The sequence below is a fragment of the Anopheles nili genome, chromosome X, assembly GCF_943737925.1.
Source record: "Anopheles nili chromosome X, idAnoNiliSN_F5_01, whole genome shotgun sequence".
Classification (NCBI taxonomy): domain Eukaryota; kingdom Metazoa; phylum Arthropoda; class Insecta; order Diptera; family Culicidae; genus Anopheles; species Anopheles nili.
The window spans coordinates 5,681,989-5,709,297 of NC_071293.1; the positions used below are offsets into that span (position 1 = coordinate 5,681,989).

General features: G+C 48.9%; 5 protein-coding genes across 5 annotated transcripts in view; 3 read left to right on the top strand and 2 right to left on the bottom strand.

Annotated features, from left to right (window-relative positions):
- LOC128728693 (progestin and adipoQ receptor family member 3) overlaps positions 1 to 5,090 on the top strand; it is a 28,214-nt gene extending 23,124 nt beyond the window's left edge. Inside the window, exons 3-6 of the mRNA XM_053822328.1 lie at positions 940 to 1,458; positions 1,524 to 1,712; positions 2,067 to 2,238; positions 4,028 to 5,090. Of these exons, the coding sequence (XP_053678303.1) occupies positions 940 to 1,458; positions 1,524 to 1,712; positions 2,067 to 2,238; positions 4,028 to 4,089 (942 nt within the window). The 3' untranslated portion in view covers positions 4,090 to 5,090. The remainder of the gene's footprint in view (positions 1 to 939; positions 1,459 to 1,523; positions 1,713 to 2,066; positions 2,239 to 4,027) is intronic.
- Positions 5,091 to 9,643: 4,553 nt separating this feature from the next.
- On the top strand, positions 9,644 to 9,907 carry LOC128728531 (calcium/calmodulin-dependent protein kinase type 1-like). Its single transcript, XM_053822159.1, has one exon. The coding sequence runs from the start codon at positions 9,644 to 9,646 to the stop codon at positions 9,905 to 9,907; it is 264 nt and encodes an 87-aa protein (XP_053678134.1).
- An 868-nt stretch (positions 9,908 to 10,775) lies between these two features.
- LOC128728400 (peptidyl-prolyl cis-trans isomerase-like 1) lies at positions 10,776 to 11,392 on the bottom strand. Its single transcript, XM_053822023.1, has 2 exons — positions 11,313 to 11,392; positions 10,776 to 11,238 (listed from the first exon to the last, which is right to left on the bottom strand). The coding sequence occupies exons 1-2, from the start codon at positions 11,390 to 11,392 to the stop codon at positions 10,791 to 10,793; spliced, it is 528 nt and encodes a 175-aa protein (XP_053677998.1). The 3' UTR covers positions 10,776 to 10,790.
- Positions 11,393 to 12,768: 1,376 nt separating this feature from the next.
- LOC128728809 (26S proteasome non-ATPase regulatory subunit 10-like) lies at positions 12,769 to 13,627 on the top strand. The gene is made up of 2 exons (XM_053822456.1): positions 12,769 to 12,952; positions 13,025 to 13,627. The coding sequence occupies exons 1-2, from the start codon at positions 12,848 to 12,850 to the stop codon at positions 13,604 to 13,606; spliced, it is 687 nt and encodes a 228-aa protein (XP_053678431.1). The 5' UTR covers positions 12,769 to 12,847; the 3' UTR covers positions 13,607 to 13,627.
- Positions 13,628 to 13,701: 74 nt separating this feature from the next.
- LOC128729270 (leucine-rich repeat serine/threonine-protein kinase 1) lies at positions 13,702 to 27,216 on the bottom strand. The gene is made up of 10 exons (XM_053822936.1): positions 27,157 to 27,216; positions 24,988 to 25,182; positions 24,758 to 24,923; positions 22,093 to 22,252; positions 21,218 to 22,015; positions 18,019 to 21,141; positions 17,815 to 17,938; positions 16,541 to 17,746; positions 15,834 to 16,453; positions 13,702 to 15,740 (listed from the first exon to the last, which is right to left on the bottom strand). The coding sequence occupies exons 1-10, from the start codon at positions 27,214 to 27,216 to the stop codon at positions 13,958 to 13,960; spliced, it is 8,235 nt and encodes a 2,744-aa protein (XP_053678911.1). The 3' UTR covers positions 13,702 to 13,957.
- Positions 27,217 to 27,309: the final 93 nt, after the last annotated feature.

The following is a 27,309-nucleotide window of genomic DNA, read 5'->3' on the forward strand; positions in this document are numbered from 1 at the left end:
TTTGCAGACGTGAGAAACACACATTCTAAATTTTGCGAGTACATCCAAGTTTCGTTCAAAAATCAAATACTTAAATCCGAGACCATCATAAGATGCCTGAGGTGATGTCTTGGAAGAAGAGAACCGGGAAGTTATGGTATGCCGAAGAACGGCCAATGCCACTACGTTTTGTCTTTCGATATTGAACACTGAGCAAACTACCATTTGCAGACGTGAGAAACACACATTCTAAATTTTGCGAGTACATCCAAGTTTCGTTCAAAAATCAAATACTTAAATCCGAGACCATCATAAGATGCCTGAGGTGATGTCTTGGAAGAAGAGAACCGGGAAGTTATGGTATGCCGAAGAACGGCCAATGCCGCTACGTTTTGTCTTTCGAAATCGAACACTGAGCAAACTACCATTTGCAGACGTGAGAAACATACATTCTAAATTTTGCGAGTACATCCAAGTTTCGTTCAAAAATCAAATACTTAAATCCGAGACCATCATAAGATGCCTGAGGTGATGTCTTGGAAGAAGAGAACCGGGAAGTTATGGTATGCCGAAGAACGGCCAATGCCACTACGTTTTGTCTTTCGATATTGAACACTGAGCAAACTACCATTTGCAGACGTGAGAAACACACATTCTAAATTTTGCGAGTACATCCAAGTTTCGTTCAAAAATCAAATACTTAAATCCGAGACCATCATAAGATGCCTGAGGTGATGTCTTGGAAGAAGAGAACCGGGAAGTTATGGTATGCCGAAGAACGGCCAATGCCACTACGTTATGTCTTTCGAAATCGAACACTGAGCAAACTACCATTTGCAGACGTGAGAAACACACATTCTAAATTTTGCGAGTACATCCAAGTTTCGTTTCAAAGCAACGTTAAACGTAGAAGTTAAATCTAGAAGAGTTTGACATGTACATATTTGCCTGCTCCTATAGAATATTTCGATTCCACCCGCGCTGGAGTCTGGTGCGTTGGGGAAGCAGCAACTGGCTGAAAGTAAGAGCTCTTCAGGTCTGGAAATCACATCCACGGGACTGCGCGAGAAGGTAGTCGCTTACGAACATGCTCCCGAACACCTGCGATTTAACCCCTTCATACGCACCGGCTATCGGACGTATCTGTCAGCGCGACTCTGCCTAGAGAGCATGTTCTGGTGGACAAATGAAACCGTCAACATTTGGAGCCATGTTCTCGGGTTGTGCGTGTTCCTCATTCTGGCGTACTACGACACCGCCATGCTGCAGATACAAGCCACCACAGTCGACAAGGTGATCGTCGGCATGCTGCTATTCAGCTTCCAGCTTTGTATGATCTTCTCTTCGATATACCACACGTTCTCGTGTCACTCCGCGGACAGCTACGATCGGTTACTTGCCTTCGATCTGTTCGGTATCGCCCTGTCGTTGCTGGCCATCTTCATGAGTGGCATCTACTACGCCTTCTGGTGCAACCAGGTACGTTTTGTCCCAGGATGTGCCTTGTTTCAGTGTCGCTTAACTCTGTTCCTGTCCCTGTGCAGCCGCTGCGGGACTTTTATATGATTACGATCGGTGTCATCTTCACCGCAGCTATGGTACTGCAAATCCCCCAGCTGAATGTGCACTCCAACGTGAAAATGCTGGCCTTCGTTGCCTGGGCTGCGTACGGTGTCGTACCCACGCTGCATTGGTATTACGTCATGGGTGGCACTGAGAGCACGATGGTCAAGGTGAGTAGTAACACCCAAGGACCCAAGGAGCATTATTGCATTGAGCCGAATCACGGGTGCGTGTCGCGTACACGAGTGTCTCGCAACGTACACCTTATTGTGGATAGTGGGTCACCAAAATCGCAATCGCGCTCGTACCTCTCTGTGGTATATCGCCATCAGATTAGCCAATTGGCTCGAGCCGCTTGCATCAAAAGTTCAAAATTGATATCCTCTTAGTTCGGTTTACCGATTGCCTGATTGTCTGTCTTACCTTTCGACATAACCCTCTCTACCCACAATTATTGCACGCGTGAAGTTCAACGCTGTTCATTCTTATACCTATTTACCAACCATGTCTTTGTATGATTTAAGATATTCATTCCACGTGTTATTGCCATGTACGCAATGACCGGCTTTGCATTCCTTATCTACGTTACCAAAATCCCTGAGCGATGGTGTATCGGCCGATTCGACTGCATTGGCCATTCCCACAATCTGTGGCATCTTATCGTTCTTGCAGCCCTGTGCTACTGGCATAACAGCGGTAAGGATTAATTCTAATAATTTCATTTAAATTCTCCTCATTCATTTGCGTTTTACTAATGTTTACGCTTAAATTTGGTTAACATTTGTAAAGTCTGGCTCATGCATCAACATCCAATGGTTTAGGCGGGATAATACTTAGTCAATGCAACAAAACAAACCCACCATGTTTCTTTTCTAAAATAATGCTCTTTTTACTGTTGTTATTTCCTTCACTGGTAGTGGCTTTACTTCGATTATCTACTTTTAAATATTCTCCTTGGTGAGCTGTCATATATTTCAGCTAAGATTTAATCCAATGACTTGTTGATCTGGAGTTGTTACGTTTTTATATATTATTTTATTTTGAAACAATCTTTTAAATAAAAGACTAAGTTATTGCTTGATATGGCAGCTACTAGAATTATTCTAATACCATTATTAGGCTTTATCTTTTTTCACTAATTTTCTATTGCTGTTAATGGGAACATTCTTGCTTAAAACATACTCCTATTGCTATTTCACTAATTTTTCCTCTTGAATTGAGATACAACCATTCTCCGATAGGTATTTGCCAACTTATAAAGCTTTCTTGACATGAAATTTCACGCAGTCAGTCATTACGCAAGGGACGAGCTCAATCGAGATTTCATCCTGCTGTCGTCTGTTGAAACTTTCTTATTGTATCACCTACCAAACACTTCTCCTTGATTTATTAGAATAGGTTACAGGATCAAGCACGGCTTTAATTAACAATGGGAAGTGTGAGAAAAGATTGCACCGCCAAACCCTTACAGAGCTGGTTGTTTTGATATAGTTTATCTCCATATCAAAATTTCTCTGTTCCCTATGATTAGACTTTGGAGAAAGTGTACGTTTTTCGAATTCGTGCCACATGCTACTACTCTTCATTACCCCTGTTCATCTCCACAGGTTTAACCTTTGCGGAATTCCTCATCGAAAATGGTTGCGTTAAAGATAGAGCTAAATGTTACGCAATGATGTCTTCAAAAGAGTAGTACACCACCATCCAATTGTGTTTAAGGAAAATAAAAGCCCACAGAATCTGTATTCTAAGGCATATTCCGATGTAAAATTATGTAGAAGCGGTGTTTTCCTAAACATTAACCCTCTCACCCATATCCTTCCAATGAACGCTCCAACCTGGCGTGACATTTGTAGCTTTCTTTTTCTTCTTTGTTGGCATCGCATCAAAGGACTTATTATCTCTGCATCTCTTGTGCAGATAACCTAAGGTCGCTGTATGGTATTCAGGGAATATCTCATCTAAGCTTGTCTTCAGTTGGTGTAGGAAAACATACATCTCAGTAATACTACTACCGAGTTCCTGCATTTTATACATGGTCAATCGTCCATTAGTAAAATCTTTAAAATTCGCATCAAATTCCATTATCTTACATCATTAACATTTTCTTCAACTGGATTATAAAACATTCAGATTGAGCTTGCAATTTAGTGCGTTTATCTGAATTTAACTGAAATTAAAATTTATTTTATCTGATTTGTTAGGACATCAGAGCTTTCCTTTGTCCATCTTAGTTTTCAAAATATTCGAACTACTTGCCACTAATCGATCATCAATTATCTATCTTACTTTGCCCTTGATTTTTTCCGATGCCTTACCGTCCGCTGCCCATCCTTGTCCTCCAACCAACCCTTCCAAACATCGCCACTCGTTACGTCGACCACACTTTTGCGCTGGCTCCGTATATCATGGTGTGATGCTGTTTGGTGGGACCAAATATTGTTCAAACCCCTCGTTTGACGTCACTACACACGTGTCCGTACAGGGATGAAGTACGTCGAGTTCCGGATGACGCATGGATGCTCCGCCGGCGTCAAGTACGCGTAGTATCAGGACTCTTCCCATCACTCCGCAGAGTACGCCTGGATCATACTTGGAGCCTAGATTCGTCTGCCGCCGAGGCCTTTTAAACTGTACAGACTTAGGAAGCTAGAATCATTGTGGACCAGGGTAGGGGAATTGTACATAGCATAGAGGAGAAGTATCTTTAATCGGATTGTAACATCCTGCTGCCAACAAGCACCTATTGCCGAAGACATAAAACACGACTAGGCTGCTCTAGAGGAGAATCTAGAGTTGATCGCATCTAGATCTCGTGTGGCGCAAAGGCTTTCGACCTTAGCTTTTCTCGGTTTGTCCGCACTTGAGACGTAGCGTTCGTCTCTCCTTCCTCAAGCGACGAGGATTTATTTTCATCACCTGTATCCCTGGTGAAGGAAATAGTCTGCGGTGTAGGAGGAAAAGAGAGGGTATGTAGTGAGTCATTGAAAAATAGTATCATTTGCAATTCAAAATCCGAACTATCAAACACAATGTTGAAGTTGTTCATTTCTGTGAAAAGACTCCAATTTTCCTCTTTAAAATGGGTGGGGTTGCATGTAGTGGTGCTATATTCATGTTGTTGTAATAAATTACAACACTTTTTGAAGTAAGCCGCTACCATTTGATTATGCATAAGTAACGTGAAAGGGTGTGAAATTGAAAATCAAATCGTTTTTTTTTCAGCTTATCAGTATGAAGAAAAATAGTCAAACGTTTATACGAATATGATTTCACAACATTTAGTGCTTTAGGATTATGACATGTGAAGCTTCTAATAAACGCCTTAAAGCTTGAACAACAACTTTTAGCAAAAACAGTGAAGATTTATCTTCAATGAAACATATTATATTAATAGATAAAAATCATTCCAAATCTCTAGAGCAGTGATGTCAAACTCATTTGGCTTGCGGTTTGCCAACAAAAATGGTCTTGCAGGCCAACATTTAAAATATCGCTTCTGTGTCGTAAAAAATACATTCCTGCTTACTATAGTAGACCGTTCTTCATGTTTTAAAATAATAGTTAGAAGAGGCGTAATTCATATCCGATGTTTTTGGATATATCTAATAATATTCAAACTAGTACATAATATTCAAAAGATAATAAACCAATTCGAAAATTTTTATACGTATCATATATTTCTATGTTCCAACTTTTACAAATACGTGTTGTTGAATATTAAACTCAGACTCGGGCATTTGCACACTTTTAGCAATCTTTATTTTTTAATTGATAGTTTAAAAGAGCGCTAAAAAAACCTGTTACTCGGACCGGACCCTAGGCATTCGCATAAATGATAGCTGTACTCGGGCCTTTTTGGACTGCTTTGTGCCAATTCACTGCAGGACGATCCACCCGAGACGGGTCTGCATGACAATCGGTTGACCTATTCCACCTTCTATCGTTCGTAGTGGTCGAGTCAATCGGTACTGATCGATGCCGATAAGCAGCTTTGGCGATACTTCGCGGTATGACGCTACTGGTGCCGTTGCCAAGTGCTTGTACTGCTTATGAAGGGCGTTCATATCGATGCTCTGCTTGGGGAGTGAAAGCTTGGATATTGTGCGAACCCCTGTCATTTTATATATTTCGGCTCCAGTAGCTCTGGCCGAAATACATACGTCAACCTTCATTGACGCAGGCTCGTCTCGACGTTCTCCTGCGCTATACCGGATACATACAGGATCTGGAGTTCCCGTTATACCTAGCTGCTTGGCCAACTCGTGGTCCATCAACGTCACCGTGGAACCTTCGTCTAGCAGGGCGTACGTGTGGACTAGGACGCCATTTCCTTGTAGTGTGACGGGTGCATACCGCAGTATAACGTCGTTTAACCGATGTGCGACGTGGTTAATGTCAGCCGTGCCACGTCTTTCCACATTTCCATGAAGTAGCGCGTGGTGTCTTACACCATAGTGCTTGTTTAGGCACCTTTTTACATAGTTTCTGGACTCGGACTTTATTCCATCGTTCCGGCACTGCCATCTGGCGGAATTCGCTGCACTGTGGCACGGACGCGCATTCTGTACCGGCGCATATCAAGCACGGTTTTTTTTTGGTAGCTTTGCTGCTGCGTCCGTGGTCTCCGCTTCATCCAGTTGCCAAAGTCTGCCAATGTGATCCCGGGGTATCTCGAGGCAGTGAAATCCCCACTGTAGTCTTACTTTTGCGGGTAAGCGGTCCACCAGCTCTTGCAACAGTTGTTGCGTCGTTTCAGCCTTTCTGGGATTGCACTCGCTCGGACCGTTGCGCATATTTCTTCCACTATGATTCCGAATTCTATGAGTAAAGTCAAGTCGATCTGCTTTTGCGGCGTTTCTCGCACCTGTTGCAGTAACGTATTTACAAGCACGTCTGGTTGGCCGAACATTTTATCTAATGTGCTCATGATTTCATCTAGATTTTCCGCGTGGCGAAGGCGGCACTGTACGGTTTTTAGTGCTCTGCTTTTCAACGCCTTTTGCAGACGCAGAATGTTTTCGTCGTCCGTAAATCCGCACATGCGCGTGGATCGTTCGAAGCTCGACTGAAACAGCGGCCAGTCTTCCGGAACTCCGGAAAATGTCGGGAGGTCTTTGCCTACGGCGTGCCTAGCTGCTAGTTGGCTCTGGCTCAGCTCGAAAGCATCGAACGCTGATTGCCTGTGTGCCGTTGAGCTTAGGGGAGGATAGCGCATTTCGCGCGTTTGTAGCTCATGGCTGTATCGAAGCCGAGCAACCTCCTCATCCTTTAGCTTTATCGCCGATAAAGCTTTCGTCGTTGCTGCCTCCAATTCCTCGATCCGCCTCTTCATGGCCCTTATTTCTTCGTCCTTGCCTTGCTTGAACCGGCAAGCGGCATCGTGCTCGCGCATTCGCATTCGAAGTGAAACCATCGATCGCAGTTGTCGCACTGCACCATCTCGTCACCATCCGCCATCGCGCATTTCGCGCAGCTATGTGTAGCGATTTTTTCACTTCCTTACACTTTTGTAGACTCATTATTTCTCTCCACGTAGTCACACGATCGATCAGCGTATCCAGGGATGGTAGGGAAGTCAGAGGAAGAATGCCTAGCCGAATTTGCACAGCTTGGCGTTAGCGCGAATATACGTAATAGTTTCGACGTACGAGATGTTTTTATAAGCAGAAAGTTGCTTTTACTTTGCTTTAAGGAGAGCAAGCTTTTTTAGATTGTTGAATATTAAACTCAGACTCGGGCATTTGCACGTTTCTAGCAATCTTTATTTTTTTGGTGGTTTAAGAGAGCGCTAAAAAAGCCTGTTACTCCTCCGAGTGCTGATTTGAAAAAGACCCGCCAATCTCGCAGTCTAGCGCGGTCCGTTCCTTTGTTCGACCTTTGCCCCCAGGTAACGACCTCTCTCGGCCAGTCGCTTCGGGTCTGCAATCACCTAAGCTGAGTCCTTAACAGCGCCCCCTAGCTTCTAGTCCTACTGAGAGGCGCCGCAGTATTTACCTTGGCCTGGGTGTCGAGCCGTCGCTTAAGTGACGCAGCGTATCGAGCAGTTACTTAGGTGACAAATGGGGTCATTTAGAAGCCCACAAACAAAAGCATTAGATTTAAAACCAACATGTAGATCAATCGATTTGATAGGATTGTTGAATGATCTTGGATTTCAAATCCAGTCTGCATGAAAATCTAATGCAACTAGCAACGTAGAACATTTTCATTCAATCTTAATTGAAATGTTCAAGACAGCAGAATTCAAATTTCATATCATTTCACCATCAGATCCATAAACTGTAATGATCGATAAATTCAATAAGACATTTTATGAAATCGACGCATACAAACAAACTTAAACAATTTGAGAAATGGTTCACGGATTTAGTTTCTGATAAAATTAACACCAAACATTTGCTAATGATGAACATCACATTTATATCGTCATAAGGACTTTTGATGGATATGGCAACAATGTTTCCAATCCAAAACCAGATAGCGAAGCTGCTATAACTCAATACATGGGGTCATTTCGAAGCCCACAAACAAAAGTAAAAGGTTAAACCATTTCTGAAGTATTTGCCATTCATTTAGAAGCCCACAAACAAAAGTAAAAGGTAAAACCGTTTTTGAAACATTTGCTAAGGATTAAAATCACATTTATATCGTCACAAGGATTTTTAATGGATATCGCAACATCGTTCCTAATTCAAAGCCAGATAGCAAGGCTTTTATTACTGAAATCATGGGATCATTTAGAAGCCCACAAACAAAAGCATTAGATTTAAAACTTTTGTATTCTAAGAACGTTACACTTTATTATACATTTAGTACGCACAACTTAATATCTATGTTTTAAACATCCGTCCTCGTCGACGGTCCCGGCCGAAGAGCCCGAGTCTCTCCCGGGTGCCTGTCCAAGTGCCCACGTCAACAAGGTCACTCGTGAGTGGCACATTAGACTACGCTCCCAACACTAAGATGGTTAAAAGGCTCGATTTGTTATAAAGGAGTGAATGATATTTTGAAAAAGGCAGGTACAACCGATTGGAAGGAATATGTCAAGAGGAACAGAGAGAGATGAATTGTTTGAAATAGAAAACCTTCAAAGCCGAAGCTAGGAATAACGTTTATAGATTGAATACAACTAATTAAGAAAAAAATAATAATAAAAAATTGAATTACACAAACCATACGTAAAAATGCCCCTTTATTTTTCCTCAAACTACGTCGATCCGAATGAAATCGGGTTTATCAGCTAGTTATAAATAATCACAGGAAAAAGTTAGCTGGAAAACTAATTTTAGTCGAGATTATGGTAACAGTATTGCAATTTCTTCTTCATAAATGGATGGCTCAACAACCGGTATACGGTTAAGGCTTGTCTTGGTTAGCTCAGCTTTCTGTAACTTGAAATTTTTACCTCGCCTGATGATCACTCCAGTTTCGTAGTAATAGTAAAGAACTTGAAAAATTATATTTTTTCGCATGTGAATATTAAAAATTATAAAGTTCATGGTTTACCCGACGCCTGTTTTGTGACATCTTCTACTAACTTTTGAATATTAGGTTTTATTGTTTGGACGCAAGCAACTTTTAACGCACTATTGAGATGGCTTCATGATAATCTTGAGCGCATTTTGTTTTTATTGATATGCATTTCTGAATAAAGTTGTTCGCAATCATATGCTGTGCCAAACATTGAAAATATTTTACCAGCCAGTACAGATAATTAAGGATACTTTGGCATCAAATAGGGGAAAAAATCATGTACATCAAGCAAAATAAATTCCTCTTTAAGGTTCGTATCACATTGCAAATCTATTAGTTCCAGTTGATATTTTTCAGGAACTATTTGCCACGGTGAACTAATAATACTAAAAACTGTTTTAAGTTTTCTTTCTTTATTTTAGTTAGCCACAGATATTTTAACGAAAACTTTGATCACTGATACCAATAACTGATATTAAATTGTACTACTAGTTTGAAGTGATAGCCCGAGCAAGGTCTTGGACCGTTTATCGAAGCGGATTCTTGTACAATTTATTTTGCTGCTGCCAGCAATACTCTCTTGCTAGAAGGACCTTCAGCAACAACTCCGTTCAGCAACAACTACATGCATGAGCAAGGCGTCGTGCACCGGGACCTGAAGCCAGAAAACATGATGTACTCCAGCGCAGCGGAGGACATCAAAATAATGCTCACCGACTTCGGCCTCTCGATGATGGAGGGTTCCAGCTCCACGAGGAGCGTTTTCGGTAGCATAGGAGTCATCTCGTACATCCTACTGTGCGAGAATCAACCGTTCGACGCCGAGGACGAGGAGAACCTGATCGTACAGAACCTGAAGGGGGAGTTCGAGTTCAACTCATCGTCATAGGACAAAATCAGCGACTCGACGAAGTACTTCATCTGCAACCTGATGTGCGTGAACGTGGAGAAAGTGTTTTCTATTTCTTATGCGTTCGAATGCTAAATGAATCTTTCCATCACAAGGACGTTCTTTTGTTTAATTGTTACCAAATGCTTTTTCGAGAAGATTTGCAATCGATTTCGTAAAGATCATTATTATGAAAAATATTTAAGTCTTGTCTGGGTTCGGAGTTAATCATCCGAGCTGATACAATTTTTAAAAATTCTAGGCTTACATTGGCTAGACTCGGGACATTTTTTGGAATTGGTCGAGGGGCGCGACTCTCAAACTTTGCAAAGCATCATATTAGAGAATGTTGCAGTTTGAAGCACAATAATAACTAATATTTTAGGAGCTATAACGGTATTGATGGAAAATAATTCAAACATCAATCAGTTAACCCCTTTAAAAACTTTGATAATCCGGGAAATGTAACGGTCCATACACAAAATATCGAAAATTTGTGGCGGTGGATCAAGCCGTTTTTGGCAAAAAAGCTGTAATAGAGGACTTCTGATCAACTACCTTAGGGAGTATCAGATTAAAGAAAATTGTCCGAACAAATTGATTGCCATTTTGAAAGCTTAAAAATTGTTCATAATGAGTAAAGTTTTCCTGAATTTTCTTTCTTTTTCGATTTCAGTTCTAGCGAATTTTTATATAAATATTTATATAAAAAAAAAACATTTAAACCATTTCGATTCTTAAAAGTGTTGCATTATCAATTTTCAATTTATTTAAAGAACAGGCTTTTTTAAATAGCGTTGAACTTGTGATAGCTGATGCAGGTTGGTCTTGGTTTTTTGTACCCTTACCCGCAGGAGGTTGACAGGCAATGCTATTCAGCTTGTTAATATTTTTCAACTTTTCCTTTCACTATTTTGACGGCTTCCAATGGGCGGTCATTTTTATCCGTTTCCACAAGCCCTATTCGCTTGACTACCTGCATTCCTGTGTGCACACGCCCGAAAATAGTATGCTTTCCATCTAGCCACTGTGCGGGACCGAGGGTGATGAAAAACTGCGATCCGTTCGTATCGGGACCGGAGTTGGCCATTGAAATTATTCCCGCACCCGTGTGTTTCAGGTCGCCATGAAACTCATCGGGAAATGTAGCTCCATATATTGACTGGCCACCACGACCGGTGCCAGTAGGATCGCCTCCTTGAATCATGAAATCCCGTATTATTCGGTGCATCTGCGTTCCATTGTAGTAGCCTCTTCGAGTTAGCTCAGCAAAGTTTCTGCACGTATTTGGAGCATGTTTCCAGTATAGCTCGATTGTTATTTCCCCCATGCTGTGTGACAGAGTGTAAATGAATTTTTGCAACACTTAATGTTGTTTGGCTTTCAACTATTTCTCGGTACTTACGTTGTTTCAAAAGTCGCAAAATTTGGTTGCCATAGTTTGTCTGGAATTCCTCCAGAATTGACGGATTGAATCGCTAACATTTTAGAAGATTTTGAACAAGTGTCGCAGCCGTCGTAACACAGCAAGCGGCGAAATCGTACTGGTACACAAACGCGCGTCATTAATGGCTGTCATTTTCAAATGACAGTACAGTGCGTGCTGCATAATGTTAGACACGTTACATATTTAAAATTTAGCATGACAATATGAAATTATTTAGAAAAACATATATATGAACTACAAATGTATAAAAATCAACTAACATGCTCTAGTTTTTATTTATTAACTGTATTTTAGAAATCAATAGCAACTTGATTTCATATTTAGTTGGTTCAGCACCATGATCTTTCTTCTTCTTTACTTAGGTTTTAACACGGTACGATGCAGAAGTCCAGCTACCTGGGCCCTCCTGTATTAATCCGTGTTCTGACTCCACTCAACCTTAGGATTCCTCTTCCGCGAAGAATTTATGTAGAGGAATTTTATCCCCTCTGATTCTCCTTTTCTTCTGTTTTCTGCTAGGACTCTGACCCAACGGCTCGTAATACGAGCCAAAAGCCGGCCCTCCCCTGGGGTCCTCGACCCCCATATGCACTAATTCACTGTTGTAGATAGGTTTATATGTACAGATAACTATTCACCTTGAGTGATAAATTGTAACTGCACCATGATCTTTTTCGATCTGTTTTAGTATGTTATCCTTAAGACACACCACCGAACGCAATGCCAATGTCTAGAAAGAAAAAAACTGAACAATGAATTGATAGGCGGTGTCTCAACATTAATGTAGGTACATCAATGTCATCTATACATAGTTGCCAGGATGCTGTCGTCTGATTTGGCCACATCAACCTAATGTATCCGCTGAGTTCAACTTGATACGTAAATTACTGCGGCAGATCCTTCAATATGTTCGAAATCAATATCCGCCCGGTCGTGCTGCATAAGGACGAGACCAAAACAGCTTACTGGTTGATTTTCTAGATCTGGTAATGTGTAGTAACACTCATTTTTCTATTAAATGATTTAGCGGCATGCTCTGATGGTTGTTTCATTGTTTGCTCTTGTTATGTGGTAATAATATGATGAGAATATGTTTTCCGTCCGTTAAAGTGTAGGTATTTCGAGCATCCGAAAGAAAAAACGAAGAAATTCAACTGAAATACAATTTATTCATTATCCTGCGGCGTCGCATAGCTTCCCTAAAAACGAATGTTTAGCTAGAACACTTAAGATGGGCCAGTATAAACAGAGGTGATTGTTTTGACATTTAAAATGTCATTTGAACGTCACCTGAATTTGTGTCATGTTCTCTGGGCATGTTTTGTTTAGACTATGACTCGGTAAATTTCGATTCTGAGGCCGCAGTGCACATTCCGTAGCATGTAGAAACCTGCCGACTTGCTGGGTAATTGTGCCGTATTTTCCACCTCACAATATTCACCCATTAAACAGGAAGTTTCAAATTGACCGTTGTTAAACGAGCGACCAGCGACATGAGCAGCAAAAGTACGTATTTCTACGAGCTTACCTGCAAAACCCCGGATGAGATCGAAGGCACGCTTCAGAACAAACCGGAACTGCTGCAGGACAAGGACGAGGTAAACGGAACACACATTTCGCCCACCGCCCCCCTTCCATTCACTACACTACCGTCCCCTTTTTCCTTCCAGAACGAACGCTTCCTGCTGCACTGGGCCGCCCTCGGTGGCCGGGAACCGCTGGTTCAGTACATCCTGGCCCACCACCCGACCCAACTGAATGCGGAAGACGACACGAAAGCCACCCCACTCATCCTGGCCACGCTTGGTGGCCACCAACCGATCGTGCAGCTGCTAGTAGCACGTGGTGCCACCCTAAACCATCGCAACTGGCGTGGCCACTCCGCACTGCAGTACGCTTGCTCGAAAGGCTACCACGACATCGCACGCCTGCTGCTCGAAATGGGTGCCAACGTGAACGTGCTGGACGAGCTGAACGAAACACCCCTACACCGGGCAACGGCTCGTGGATTGGAGCAAATTATGGGACTACTGCTGGCGCACGGTGCCAATCCAAACATCGCGAACCGTGAGGGCAACACACCGTTACATCTGGCCTGCGAAGAGGACCGCCGAGGTTGTGCCGTGCTGCTGTTAAAAGGAGGCGCCTACCGACACGCGCAAAATCGCTACGAAAAAACGCCACTCGATTTGGCGTCCCGTTCGCTGCAGGACGTGATTGCCAGCGAGATCGACACGAGACACGCAGGTTAATAGTGACGGTGACGTACGCTGGCTGAGGTGGGATGGGGGGAGGGGGGGGGGGGATTTTAAACGTAAATCCAACACCTGTAAAATGCGTTCCCGTCAACGTGTTAAATATATTTTATTTTATCTAAACACTCCACACACCGCCTTCGCTCACAGTTTCTTACAATGTAGTGCTTACTTGCGGTCATAAATTACTTCCTCGTGGTGTCGCAGCGTACCGAAAGCATCCCAAATCGGTCCCCTAAACACACACACACACACACCCGAGGAACGTGGCTGACACGCACAAAAAAAAAGAAGGATACGCGTTACGCCGTCAAATCAAATCACAGATCTCAAAACCAGCTGCCCCCCTCAGATAGGAGCCCAATGTTCGGCGGACCAAACAAGCGCGTGCATGTGGTTCGAGCGATCGCGCAACAACGCCTCCTTAAGCCGCTTATCCTGCGTGGTCGGTGTTGTGGCAAGTTGGCGGGTAGCCCCAGCCAACGAACCAGCCGCATGATCCGTGTACCGATCGATCAGCGATCGATACCCGCGCCCAATCGTAACGATAAGCGGTGCGGTACAACCGGCACCACCACCAGCCGACGGTACATCATCCCCGGGTGGAACGGCTGGCACCACCGGTACGATACACCGGACGTCCTCCTCGAACGGCCGGAAGACGGTGGTCGGCCGGAGGCTGCTCCGCTCGACGACAATGATGCAGCCCCAGGTCGTGCCGACGTACAGTTCGTTCCCGAGTGCGGCCAGTGCGCTGATTTGGCACTTTCCCGGGCTGAGCCGCTCGTCGATGGCGATGCTTTTGAGGCTTTCCGAGCACGGGACGAGCTTGGAGCAGTCGAGCCGGTGCTCGATCGCTTTCGTGGACGAACGCCACTGGTACAGGACGTAGCTGGGCGCGAGATACGAGAACACGTAATCGTCCGCGGACGCGTAAAGCAACGCGACGGATAGCCCGCGCACCGGCAGCGGTGCCGGAAAGTGTGCCAGCTGATGCTGGCCGGCGACGTGCGAGTGGCGTAACGAGAACACGCTAATCGCATCGTCCCGTTCGCCGCACCAAAGCTCACACTCCTCCTCGGAGCGCCAGAGAGCGGTCACGGAGCACAACCGTTCGCCGGAACCGAGCTCGGAAAGGACGAAGCTACCCTCGGCGGACACGCACGTGGTCGGGATGAGGGTCGAGTCGAGCAGAAAGAGCCGCCCATTCTCGAGCCCGGCCGCAACGCGGTGGAACTTTTTGAGATAAACCAACGCAACGACCGGTGACGGTGCGGACGGTTCGAGGGCGTACGAGAAGAGGTGCGCACAATCCGCGGCGTTGAAGGCGTAGATGTTTCCCTCAGCGTCACCGACCCAAACGGCCGCTTCGACGGCACACGCGGTTGTGAGCTTGATCGGTTTCAGCAGGTGTGGTGTGGTCGGTTGCGACGACGTAACTGACGTGACTGCCGTTGTGGAGGTTCCCGAGCCGGCGGAAGCTGTGTCCGCCGGGGTGGACACGGTCCCAGCGGGGGGACCCTTAACCTGCGGGCACAAGATCCGGTGGTACTGCTGCCAGCCCTTCGCCGAACCACCGATAATATCGATGCGTGAGTTCGAGCACGGCAGCCACAGCTCGTAACCGGACGCGACACCGGTGTCTTCCCCGTCGGTGGAGGGTGTGGCGATTAAACACGCCACCCCGTCCATGACGCTGCCCGCGTGGGCAAGCGAAATCACGTCGAGCAGGTGCGTAAACTCCGGTGCCGTTGCGATCGACACAATCTGGCTGGCGGAGGGGCGCATTTTGGGTTGCTGATCCCAGCACAGCACCATCAGATCGAGACAGTACGAGGGAAAGTGTGTTTCGCGGTGGGTTAGCACCGGCCGGCCACCCTCGAGGATGCACTCTTTGACCGCTTCGTGACCTTCGAACGGTTGCCGGAGCGAGATCAGCTCGTAGAGGAACATCCCGAACGAGAAGCAGTCGACTTTTTCCGTGTACTCCTCCTCACCGTTGTGGCGCATGATTTCCGGCGCCATGAAGCCTTCCGTGCCACCGAAACCTTTCGAGCCGGATGGTAGCGTGATGCGGCTGATACCGTAATCGGCCACCTTTATGTGGACGCTGCTTGCCGGGTGATCCTCCCTGTTGGACGCGGCAGTCGGAATAGAACAAAAAAAAACCCCTTGTTAATCCCCGTTTATCTCTGTCACGCACGAACTCCTCCCACGGACTTACGCGTGCGGTTCCGGAAACTCCCACACGAGAATGTTTTCCGCCTTAAGATCGCGATAGATCACGCGCCGCCGGTGCAGGTACTCCATCGCTTTGGCCGCCTGCAGGACGAGCGCCTGGAAGCAGTACGGTCCGATGCGGGCACCACTGCGCCGGAAGTGGCGTAAAACCGCATCGAGCGCACCTTTTGGCGCGAGATCCAGCACGAGGGCGAGCGGTTGCGTGCACACCCCCACCAGCGGTACGATGTGGGGATGGCGAAGGGTAAGCAAAACGGCCAGCTCCTGCCGGGCGGTGCAGTAAGCTTTGCAGGCGTGCTGCAGCGGATCGCGTTCCCATTTCCCGAGGGCGGCTTTGTACGCGATGATGGCGCTTTGGCGTGCCCGAGGTCCTGGCGCGACGGGTTGCAACATTTTCATGGCCACGTTTATGGTGCCTGTGCCGGTGCCGCAAGCGTTTCCGGTTAGCAGCGATGAGAGGCGCCCTGCAAGAGGTCCTTTTTGGCGTGACGTTTTGCTGCAGGTGGCTTTAAAGACGAAACCAAACGCACCACGACCGAGCAGTGGCCCACGGGTGATGTCACTCGAGCGGATAAGATAGTGTTCGGGAAGGTCCAGGAAGTTCTACAAATGAAAAACGCAGCTTTTAGTGTGTGTGTGTGTGTGTTTGTTGGCGGTTTTTTGGGGCCACAGCACCCAAGAGCAACCTACCACATCCGGTGTGATGCGACTCAGCTCGATCTCACCGTGAATGGGGCAAGCAACGAGTTTGCGATCATAAGCGGCCAGTATGCACTCCTCCACCATCCAGGAGTAGCTAGGCGACCCACCATCGGTCACCACCGCAAGCGTGTAACCCTCGATGGACGTTTCGCTCGAGCTGTCGGCCGTTTCCTGCCCAACACCCGAATCACAATCGGACCAACCGAGCGAATCCTGCGACTTACGGCCGCACGTATCGTACAGGATCCCCGGCAGCTCGTTTAACCCACCACCGCTCGGTCCTTCACCGGCACCACCGTCCGTGCGCCGTTCGCCAATGCTCAACCGGTGCCGGTGGACACCGTTCGGATTGGCCACGTACGGGGATCGTTGGTTCACCGAGCAGGGTTTCACCTGCGACGGAAGGTTGGGTGCGTGTCGGTCCTCGCATTCGCGCAAACAGCGTGGACACGGGACGAGCCGGGTCACGAGAAACCGACCCTCGGATGTGTGGACGAACCGTGTCCCGAGTGTTGGGTACCAATCTTCCAGCAGCAAATCGATGTGATCGACGGTGAGCGCCAACAGCTGCGTGAGACACTGCAGGTTCGGTTCGATTTCACCCGACTGCTGGCGGAGCCCGCTGCACGGGAAATGGATCTCCAGGATCGAGCTCGTCGTTAGGTCGATGTCGCACCAGATACCGTCCTGCTTTAGCTTGAACCGGTTCATCGGATTGCGGTACGGTGAGCTTGGGCAGGTGATGGACACCTCGCGCATTTTGAAAACGACCGTACTCGGACCGAAATGAAGCGCCAGCCCCGTCTGCCAGACGGCCCAGTGTGCGGATAAGCTCTCGTGATTGTCGGAAGTTGTCGGGTCGTGCGGCAACTCCTTCGGTAGCGGGTAAAGACCACGTACGGCCTCCACAACCTGATCATCAGCGAGCACGCGCGTTATTAGCCGCGACCAAAACCCAGACGGGAAGTACGACATCAGCAACAACCGGGAGATGGACCGATCCGGGTGGGGTATGGTTTGAATTTCGCAGGTACTGCTCGTGCTGGCATCAACCGGGGTTGGTGTTGGTACTGGCGAGTGATCAAGACTTCCCGAACCTGCTGGCACGTGATCGTACGATGGAAGTGAATGGCCACTGCTAGGGAGTGGATTCCGACGTGCCCGGTTTACCCAACCCTTGGAGCGTGTTGCGATCTAAAAGAGAAGGATTTAAGTAACACCATGACAGCTTACGAAGTGGAGTCGAAGAAGTCAGCGGTTACCTTCACCGTCACCATGCGATCGGCGTTGCTGTCCTCTTCCGTTGGTAATAGCGAGGGAATTAGCAACGTCCGGGCGTCCCAAGAGAGGGCCACTTCAAATTTGTTCAACAGACTCACGATGTAGCTGCGTTTGGGAGAGCGCCAAAACAAAAAAGTGAGGTTAGTTTCAGTTCCTGCAGCGAGGAATTCCCGCATGCTGCTTACCCTCGGTTATTGTTAGCGCCCAGACACGAGCTCTTGAACACGTGCTGGAGGTCGTCCATCTTCATGACACCGGTACGGGCGAACGGATTGATTTCCCGCACCGTCACAACGTGCGCCAGCATATCACAGAGCCATTGTGGATCGAGAAAGTACAAATCCCGCAACGTCGCGTCATCGTAGTGCAGCAGCACACCATTATCGTGCAGGAACATGGTGGCTTGGTTCAGTTCCGACCAATCCCGGAAACCTTTTAGCCCGCGCAGCTGCATCTCGTGTGTCACCGTTTGCCGGTACCGGTCCGCATCCAGCACAGGGTCGGCGTTCCGTTGGCGTAACCCAGCCGCAATGTTCGCGATCACATCCTCCAGCGCGAGGTAGCTCGCTGGGACACGCTGGTAGAGCAGCGGTTCCTTACAACCCGGGGGTCGTAAGGAAAACGCCGTATCGTAAATCAACCCAGCGAGCAGCTTGATATTGTGACCGGTACGGCAGCTCACCTCGATCGAGTCGAGTACCCGCGGTAAACCGATCTTCTCCGCGTCCGAAACCGCGATAAACCGATCGCGGATGATCTGCTGTAGCTCTTCCGCCTTCCGAGCCGGTAGCGTTTCCCCAACAGCGTCGTAATGCGTCCCGACAATGATGACGGGCGAGTTGGGTGCACGGGCTTGGATGTTGCCAAGCCACTGGAGAACCTCGGCAAGACCCCGCCGGCCGTCGATTATGCGCCACAGGACGAGGTAGAGACTGCGCTTGGAGAGAAAGTACTGATGCGTCGCGTAGTACTCCCGCTGGCCACCGAAATCCCACGTCCGGAAGACCACCGGACCGTGGTGGGATTGGCCGCGGATCTTTTTCTCGCACACCCAATCCCCGATGTCGACACCGACGGTCGACATGTTGATGCCGCGGGACGTCTTCTGGTTGATGTTTCGGTGCCCCATCCGTTTCGCCCAGTGATCGACGGGTTTCTTGCCCCGGGAGGAACCCTCGCTACGGAGCTGCTCGAGCAGGCTCGTCTTGCCGATGCCCTGCACACCGACAACCATCAGCTTCATGCGTGCGTACGGCCGTGCGTCTTCATACACCGACTTCAGGTACCCCACGATGTCCATCGTCTTGTACTTCTTGCTTTCGATCATCGACCGGAGCGGATCCTGCAACGAACAGCCGCGGGTGTTCAGGTTCCAGAGCCGCGACAGCAACCCCATGTGGGGTGGCATCTCAGTGATGTCCATGTTGCCGCTTAGGTTAAGCACGCTCAGGTTCGTCAGCTCGTGTATGGACGGTGGGATCTCCTTCAGACAGTTGTTGCTGATGTCCAGCATCGAAAGGTTCGGAAAGATGAGCCGCGATTTGGCCATCCCAATTAGGCTCCACTCGGCGTCGTCCGACTCACCGAGTGTGGCCACATCATCCGTCGACAGCTGGATGCGGGTGAGCGAATTGTCCGCCAGGACAAGCGTACGCAACGACTCGAGACGTAGATGGCGCCGATGACAGCACACACTCTTCAACACCGCCGTCCGAAGTGAGGTTATGCTGTTCGAGCTGGTGGATGACTTCACGACCGTCGTCATTTCCGTGCCACCGTACGAGGGTGGAGCACCATCGCAGCTACTTCCCGATCCAGCACCACCACCTCGACTGCCACCGGCGGGTTTACATCCACTCCCGGAACCACCCGGTGGTCCGGCTGACGAACCGGTGGCCATCGTAGGCTCACCGGCGTGTCGTTTGCTCTCCTGCGGGTTGTAACACATCAGATGCGGATCGGAGGCCGCTATTCGGGGCAAGCTTGGCCAGCAGCTGATCTCGTTGTGCCCCAAATCGAGCTGTTTTAGCGACGCAGGATAGCTAGTGACGTGGCCCATCGAGCGTAGACTGTTGTAGGACATGTTGAGGCGGGTTAGATTAACCGCGAGACACGGCAACGCCAGCGGGATGCTCGTGAACAGGTTGTTGGCCAGGTTCAAGCTGCTCAGCTGGGAAAGCGCACTGTCGTGGCGGGAATCCGCTAACCGCAGCTCCTGCTCGGTAACTTCCAGCGATCGCGCCCAGATGTGGTGTTTAACTAGCTCGAGGTTCGTCACGTGACGGTTCCGCGCGAGTGCTTCCGTGCCATCGTCGAACGAAGCGCTCGTTCCCGTGTAGAGATGAAAGATGGCATTCGATGCCACGCCACCACAGGTTCCACCAAGCCCCGAACTATCTGCGGCCACGGTTACGGGTGATGGTAACTCGACCCGTCCATCTACACCCCCAGCGCACGGTTCCACCAGCGGCAAGGAGGGCAGATCCTTTAGGAAGTTAAACGCCACGTTCAGTTCCTTCAATTTCGGTGCCTTCCACATCTCGAACGGTAGCTCCTGCAGTTTGTTATTCGAGACGTCCAAAATGGCGAGATTTGGCAGGCGAAACAACACCGCCGGTGCACAATCGAGCCGGTTATCCTGCAGGTACAGCTCCTCCAGCACCGGACACTGATATTCCGCGGGTTTGGCCGAACCCCGCCGTCGTCCCCCGCACCGTTCGGTTTCCTCATCCGGCAGCGGTAACCGTTCGATCTTATTCTGAGCCGCGTTCAAGTAGCGCAAACTCCCGAGCGTGAACAATTCCGCCGGTAGTGACGTTAGCGTGTTGTGCGATATGTCGATCCGCGTGAGCGCGGCCAGCGCGAGTTGGTGACATTTTGGGTGCGCTCGCAGCTTCCGGTTGCACTGCAGCACGGCCTCACTGAGCCACGCCATGCGGATCAATGCCAGCCGGCAGTTATTGCTGTGCCAGTTGATCATCGTAGCCGTGCTGGGGAAAAGCGAGCTGTACGTGAAATTGCAGCCCATTTTGGTGTGGGCAAGCTGCGGTGCACCGTACTCGGCCGCGGATGGTTCCTGCGACGAGAAGGCGCGCTTGTTGATCTTGTAATCTGGATCCGGGTGGGCTTTTATCGAGAGCAACCGGCAGATGATGGGTTCGTCCGCGTTCTGCACGGCAATACCGAGTGCTATCGATTGGTCATCGCGAGCACCATGCTTTAGGAGAAGTTCCACCATCGGGAGTGACTTTTGGCGTGTTGCTTCCGCAAGCGGTACGTTCGAGAAGCCGTAAATTTCATCCGACGACCTGCAATGGAAGAAAACAAGCAACCGTTAGTGGCTGGAGCTTTGGGTGCATGATTTCACGTCCGTACAACACCTACTTGGGATCGTTTTGATCTTCAACAGCGCGTGCGATTACGTTCGGATCGGCACCGTGTTCTAGGAGTATCATAACCACATCCAGGAAGCCACCACGAACAGCGGCCAGCAGTGCTGTCTCGCGAGCTGCCCCACAAAGGATGTCTAGATCGAGCGGGCAGCGCATCTCACACTGTTGCCCTTCGGTGTCCTCTGCCGGATCGGATCGACCACTCAAGCTAAGCCGCGACATTATCGACTGAATGCCGAATGAGATCTTCCGGCTTGTCGGACTAAGTGGATTGCCTCCGTTAGGGCCAGATTCCGGTTCATCTGGAGGTACGGTAGGTGCCACTCCACCACCAGCAGTAGTTGGGGCATCTACCGTACGCCTCACACACTTCACCTTCCACTTGAGCAGCATCTCGACAAGCTGTGGGTTGCCGAGTAGACACCCGACGTACAGTGCGGTTTGACCAGCCACATCCTGTGCGTTTGGATCAAACGCGAACCGCCATTCAAGCTCCCCGGTTGGATCACGGTACGTCGCGAGTAGATCTTCAACGTACGGGTGTTGAAGCAGCAGTTCCACCACCCCACAATGACCATTAATACAAGCGGCATGGAACGGTAGCCATCGCTCAACGGTCACCTGTTGTACGAGCTCCGGGAACCGCTCTAGCAACATGACGGCCACTTTCGTGTGGCCATTGTGAACTGCCGTGTAGAGGGGTGAATAGCGGGTGACGGCATGTGCCCGTCCATCTGCACCCGCATCTAGTAGCTGCTGGACGATCCGTTCCGATCCTGCCTGGGATGCGCTGCAAAAAAAAAGGCGTTTAAGGTGCCGGTTAGAGAAGTCGAACGGGTGACGTTTCGAGTGTCATTGGATACTCACACGAATAGCAGGGTGTTTGCACCACCGGGCGCCATATTGACGATGATTTCTCGATCGGAACCGACGCTCTCCAGCAGCAACTGGACGGCGGCCTCATCCGTGGCCGTGACCGCTTCTCGGAGTGTCCGATGCTTTTGGCTGCGGATCTGCTCGCGGGTGTCTGCAACGTAATAACGGGGTAGCTGGGGTTTAGAACACACGAAAAACCGGTGTGGGAAAGGGGGATTTGCGTGGGAACTAAAAACCACAACCACCAGAGGGCGGCGAGAGGACCACGTGGAGGAGTGACAATATCCGGTTCGGTGGGTCTTTCAAACGTGGTTTGTGGTTTCGAACGGTTCAATTACCACCTCCTACTGTTGTGTGGCGAAAACATGGCCCGACCACCCACTCCAAGGTAACATGCCGGAGATTGCGAATGGAGGAGAAGAAGCAAAAAGAATCCCTTCCACAAACGGTGCTGTCTGCTTCAACGGCCACAGCCTCGCGTGGTGTGTGATAGTTAATGATTGCAACCTTTCGTTTTTTTTTCGTACAAAAGCATGCCAACTTCCCGAAACGGGTTGCTCGCCGTTAAATTATAAGGGAGAAAAGCCCGTCTGGAAATCGACCACCTCACGGGGAACGAAAGCAGCACATGTGTCCTGCTGAAAGGGCGTGTTGAACATGCACACGAAATCGCATCAACGTGACGAACTGCGCTTGGAAAAAAGCAACCCGCGTAAAGCAGGTAAAAAGAGTCCTCGTCACCGTAATTGGAAGGATTCGCCGTCGCGGCTATATGCGGTCGAGGAAACAAATCAACAGGCACACGAAGAGCGGGGAGGGTGGTTTTTTTTATGGCGGCAAGTACTCAGGACCAACCCTTCAGGGTGCGCGGAGGTAGTGCGGGAAAATCGAAATGGCGCCGACTCCGGTCGAGCCGGCACGCAAACTTTGCTGAATGTACCTCAACGGAGTGACCTCATGGCAAACATCACAAAGAAAACCAAGCACACACACACACACACACACGCGTATGAGCCATCCATATGGAGGGACGAAGAGGGGGATGGATGACAGCTAAAAATAGACATAACCTTTGATCCCGGTTTGCGACACCAGTGGCTTGGATGTATCGCAACCAACAGGAGAAGATCAGCCACAATCGATGGAAGAGAAGAACTTCCAGTGTTCTTGGGTAGTTACCTGGTATCTTCCATGGTTCGATCACCTCATCAACGAAGTAGTCACACGCATCGAACGCCTGTTCGGCGCCCGGTTTCGGTACTTCACCAAACTTCCACGACATCCCCCCAAAAAACACCTTCAACAGATCGCGAGTATATACGCTTCGCTGAGGCGTCACACTGACCAGCACTTGTGGCGGGTTCCACCGCACTCTACCATGCTCAGGGACTCCGGCAAACTTCCGCGAGGCGCTTTTTCAGCGCTCAGCTACTACGCACTGCGAAAGGTGTCCCCGGACGCGTTCAAGGCGGCGAACGAGACTGACGAAAAAATGGGCCCGGCAGAGTAGTAGCAGCGTGAGCAGCGTGCCGCGGTTTCAGACAGTACACTATTGCACGGGTCCGCGATATCGCTGGCGTGCGGTTTTTCCGCGCAAAACGGGCTCCTCTGGATGGCGTTTCCACACGCGAACCCCTCGAACCGCGAATGGAAGCTCCTCGAGAGAGTGAGATAGGCTCTGAGACACTGTGATGTGGCTGAAGGAGAGAGAGAGAGAACCACAGCGAGAGAGAGAGAGAGAGAGAGAGAGAGAGAGTGTGTGTGGAGGGGGGGGGGGGGATTTGAACGATATTGTAAGGTGGAGGGGTTCATAAAATGTGAGCAACTTCTCCAGAGGTTTGAACGAACAAGAGCTTGTGAAAACAGAGCCGAGAATAGACGAGAACTTGCTCATTTAATGAAAAAGGAAACCCTCAACAAGGAGTTCGTCACCGGATTGATTTCCGTACATCCGGGAAGTCCATTCCCTGAGGATGTGCGACCGTTTTAATCGATCGAAAAGAAAGGAGCCTCCAACACACAACTTCAATTAAACTACTTCCTTCTGGGGGTGTTGTGTATTTTTTGTTGCTTCTCTTCCATTCCCCCCTAAAAACAGGTTGGGTTCTGTCGCATGCGCCCACAACCCCGATATTTGCCGGGAGTTTCCGTTTCACCTCCGACGATGGTCACGTTTTACTAGCGCCCTGACGTATTGCGCATGTCCGAATATTGCGCGTCCTCGCGTTTTTTTTTTTGTGAGAGAAGCCAACCAACGGACATCCACTAGCGAGCGAGTAAGAGAGAGCATGGAGCAAAAAGGACGAACAACCTCCAGACAAACCCCCCCCCCCCCTGTTGAAAGGGGTGAGAACCGAAGAGTTAAGGGTTGATGTACAACAAAACTGCGTCGAAGAAGCTGTAGACGACACGAACACGTGCAACGGCTTATTTGAAAGCGAACCGCAGGTAGTACGACTACTGACCCACTCTCGAGCAGGTTCGTTATCACTTTAATCACCGCAAAATAGCCGTTGCTGCCGGAGGTGTATAAGAACATCTCGCGAGGTTATGTTTATCGCGACCATTCGCTACGATGATGCTGATAGCGCCATTTACGGTATGCTGCTGTGAGCTCGAGCAGTAGATAAGGCTTTCCCTGGGTAGTGTTACTTACCGGCCGCATCCTTGAGCAGCTGTACGCAAGCCTCGTGGCCACTCCGTTCGGCCAGATCGAGTGCCGTCAGTCCGTTCCGGTCTTTCGCAACGAACGAGGCTCCGGCATCGAGCAGCACCCGGATATTGCTTTCATGGCCGTGTTCGGCACTGAAGTGAAGCGCAGTCTGTGGGGATGAGAGAATGAAGCAGAAGTAGAGCTGGTGCCCTTCTGGAGGCTAAAAACCGTACCTTATGGTCACACCGGGCACCGGAAGTAGCGTTAATGTTGGCCCCAGCATTGATCAGCATCGGTAGACACCGGGAATCGGTCGTTATTGCGGCGGCATGGATCGGTGCACGGCCCCACGAGTCGAGACAGTCGATCAGGTGGACCTCCTCCTGCAGCAGATCCTCCAGCAGCTCGACGTTGTCCCAGAGGGCGGCCTTTAACAAGCGAAGTGTGCGATTATGCAGACGGTTGAGTACGCGCAGCTCGCGGATCTTGCGCTCGAACAGTCCCATCCCACGCGGGAGCCAACTTCCGGGCTACTGGGGCACCTTCCTACTGGAAAGCCTTCTTTTCTCTTGAACCAGCCGCAAGGATGGTCGCAACGCGACTGAACGAAGCCGGCCGGTTGCGTTAGCGAATTTCCTAACCTCAATCTTTCGCGAGGCGAATGACCTACCACGGCTGGCTTCTTCGGTGGGTGGATTCTTGGAACTCGACACCCAACAGGTAAATACAATTAGCGATCGGGTGGGCTTGCTTCAGCAGGCCCTGATGCGATTGTCAACCAAGCGAGGTCTGCGAAAAGGAAGACTAGCTGCGTGACCTTGGGATGTCCTTGCGCGGGAAAGCGGAACCGGGAGCTTAGCCGTTCAGCTAATCCCGCGTAAAAGAGGGCCCGATGGTGGAGATAATCCGCTTGAAATGCCGCACCGAGAAAGCCCACTGACGGATGAATCTTGGGACTCGATAGAACTTCAATCGAAATGGAAGATTTTTCTAAATTTTAAGCTCGATTTGAAGCTCATTATTAATTGACTATTGAGTCGCCTAACTTGCGATTTATTCCATGGAATGTTTCAAATTAGATACGTTCATTTTATTTATTATTTATACCCAATACGCTGGGCATAAATAACTTCTCAAAACGTGTGGAGAATTTCCCTTAAAACGTCTTTACCTTACCACACGGTATTCGAAATGGTGAGGCCATTGACTTTCCCCTCATATTGGATTAATCAAATTGAAAAAAAAAGCATGTTACCATAAGGTAATGCAATTATTGTACAGCCCCGCTGCTAGACATGCATACCGCAATTTCGAGGCAAACGATAAAATAAAACGCAACATGGAAATGGAAAATACAAACAGCTTCATTTTTCTCCACATTTTCGCGCTTTCGCCTCATTGCCTATGCACTCTCCAGCGCCAACGAGGAGCGAAATAACAAATTAAAACCCCGAAAGCTTCAATCGAGCTGAGAAACTATAAAAAAAAACCGTTCGATCAACGGCAGCGTACACATCGTTGGCTATTGCGATTGATCATCTCCTCCTGAAGCCGGTCAAGACGATCGTTTCTTTTTTATTTATGCCTTTTTTTCCCCCTTTTTAAGATCCAAAACCGCGTAAGGTTTCATGCGTGACCGCAGCAGCAGTGAACCAACGGTCAGTTTAATACAGGCAGCTGGAACCGATTATTCCCAAAGGAACCCAAAGGAAGCCAAAGGACTGTAGCCAAAGCCCGATCGGGTGTCATGTTCTTGGCTCGAAAATGAGAGGCAAAAAAAGGCCTGCCCAAGGCTAGGACGAGTGGAAATCAAACCCACGCTGGGTCACAACGAGACGGCCATTTTTCGACGACTTTGAGGTGCTGTCCGGTGCGGATTTCGAGGTTCAATTAAGGCGCGAAACCGAGCGCGTGAAAGTGGCCAGTTAATTGGCCTGCCCTGGGTCGTTTTTTTTCTTTTCTTTTTTTTTTGGGTGACCGTCGGATGACCACAGCCTCTGAGAAGATGAGATGCGGCGTTGTTAATAGACTCTATTAGTCGCTTCCGTTTTACAAAGCGGTGGTGGGGATGAATTTTCTCACCCTCACACCGGGGGATGATGGTTTCTGATGGGTCACGGTTGATTGGTGTTGATAGGAGACAAATTTGGTTGATGGACGCACCCGGGGAAGGTCCTTCGAAGACAAACCACGTACTGGCGAGCCACGCCACGATATTCCGTTTCATGGTCAAGGTAACACCGATCTTGTGGCTATTTTTATGCGTAAATTTCTCTTCACCCTGGCGCCTTTGGGGCGAGTGAAAGTGCCGCCTCATGGTCGCTTCCGCGTTACGCAAAAGCCCACGTGAAAGCAAAACGCAAGCAGGCGGAGAGAAAAGCGGTACACCTGGTGCTTCTTACCTGATGCAGCAATCTGCCGGGAAATTCCTCACTCTCCGGTGATGGCGTTTTGTCACCCATTTGCTGGCTGTGTGCTTTCGGGAAATGGTCGGTTGCTGGGGAGGGAGGGGAAGACGACCCCTCTGAAGCACCTCACGGAATTGTAGCACACAC

Coding starts and splice junctions, on each gene's coding strand:
- LOC128728531 (XM_053822159.1), top strand. CDS start 9,644: ATGCATGAGCAAGGCGTCGTGCACCGGGACCTGAAGCCAGAAAACATG.
- LOC128728400 (XM_053822023.1), bottom strand. CDS start 11,392: ATGTTAGCGATTCAATCCGTCAATTCTGGAGGAATTCCAGACAAACTA. Junction 11,239..11,312: donor TTTGCGACTTTTGAAACAAC/GTAAGTACCGAG, acceptor TCTGTCACACAG/CATGGGGGAAATAACAATCG.
- LOC128728809 (XM_053822456.1), top strand. CDS start 12,848: ATGAGCAGCAAAAGTACGTATTTCTACGAGCTTACCTGCAAAACCCCG. Junction 12,953..13,024: donor TGCTGCAGGACAAGGACGAG/GTAAACGGAACA, acceptor TTTTCCTTCCAG/AACGAACGCTTCCTGCTGCA.
- LOC128729270 (XM_053822936.1), bottom strand. CDS start 27,216: ATGGGTGACAAAACGCCATCACCGGAGAGTGAGGAATTTCCCGGCAGA. Junction 25,183..27,156: donor CCGGCAGATTGCTGCATCAG/GTAAGAAGCACC, acceptor CGCTTGTTAAAG/GCCGCCCTCTGGGACAACGT. Junction 24,924..24,987: donor GTGCCCGGTGTGACCATAAG/GTACGGTTTTTA, acceptor TCATCCCCACAG/ACTGCGCTTCACTTCAGTGC.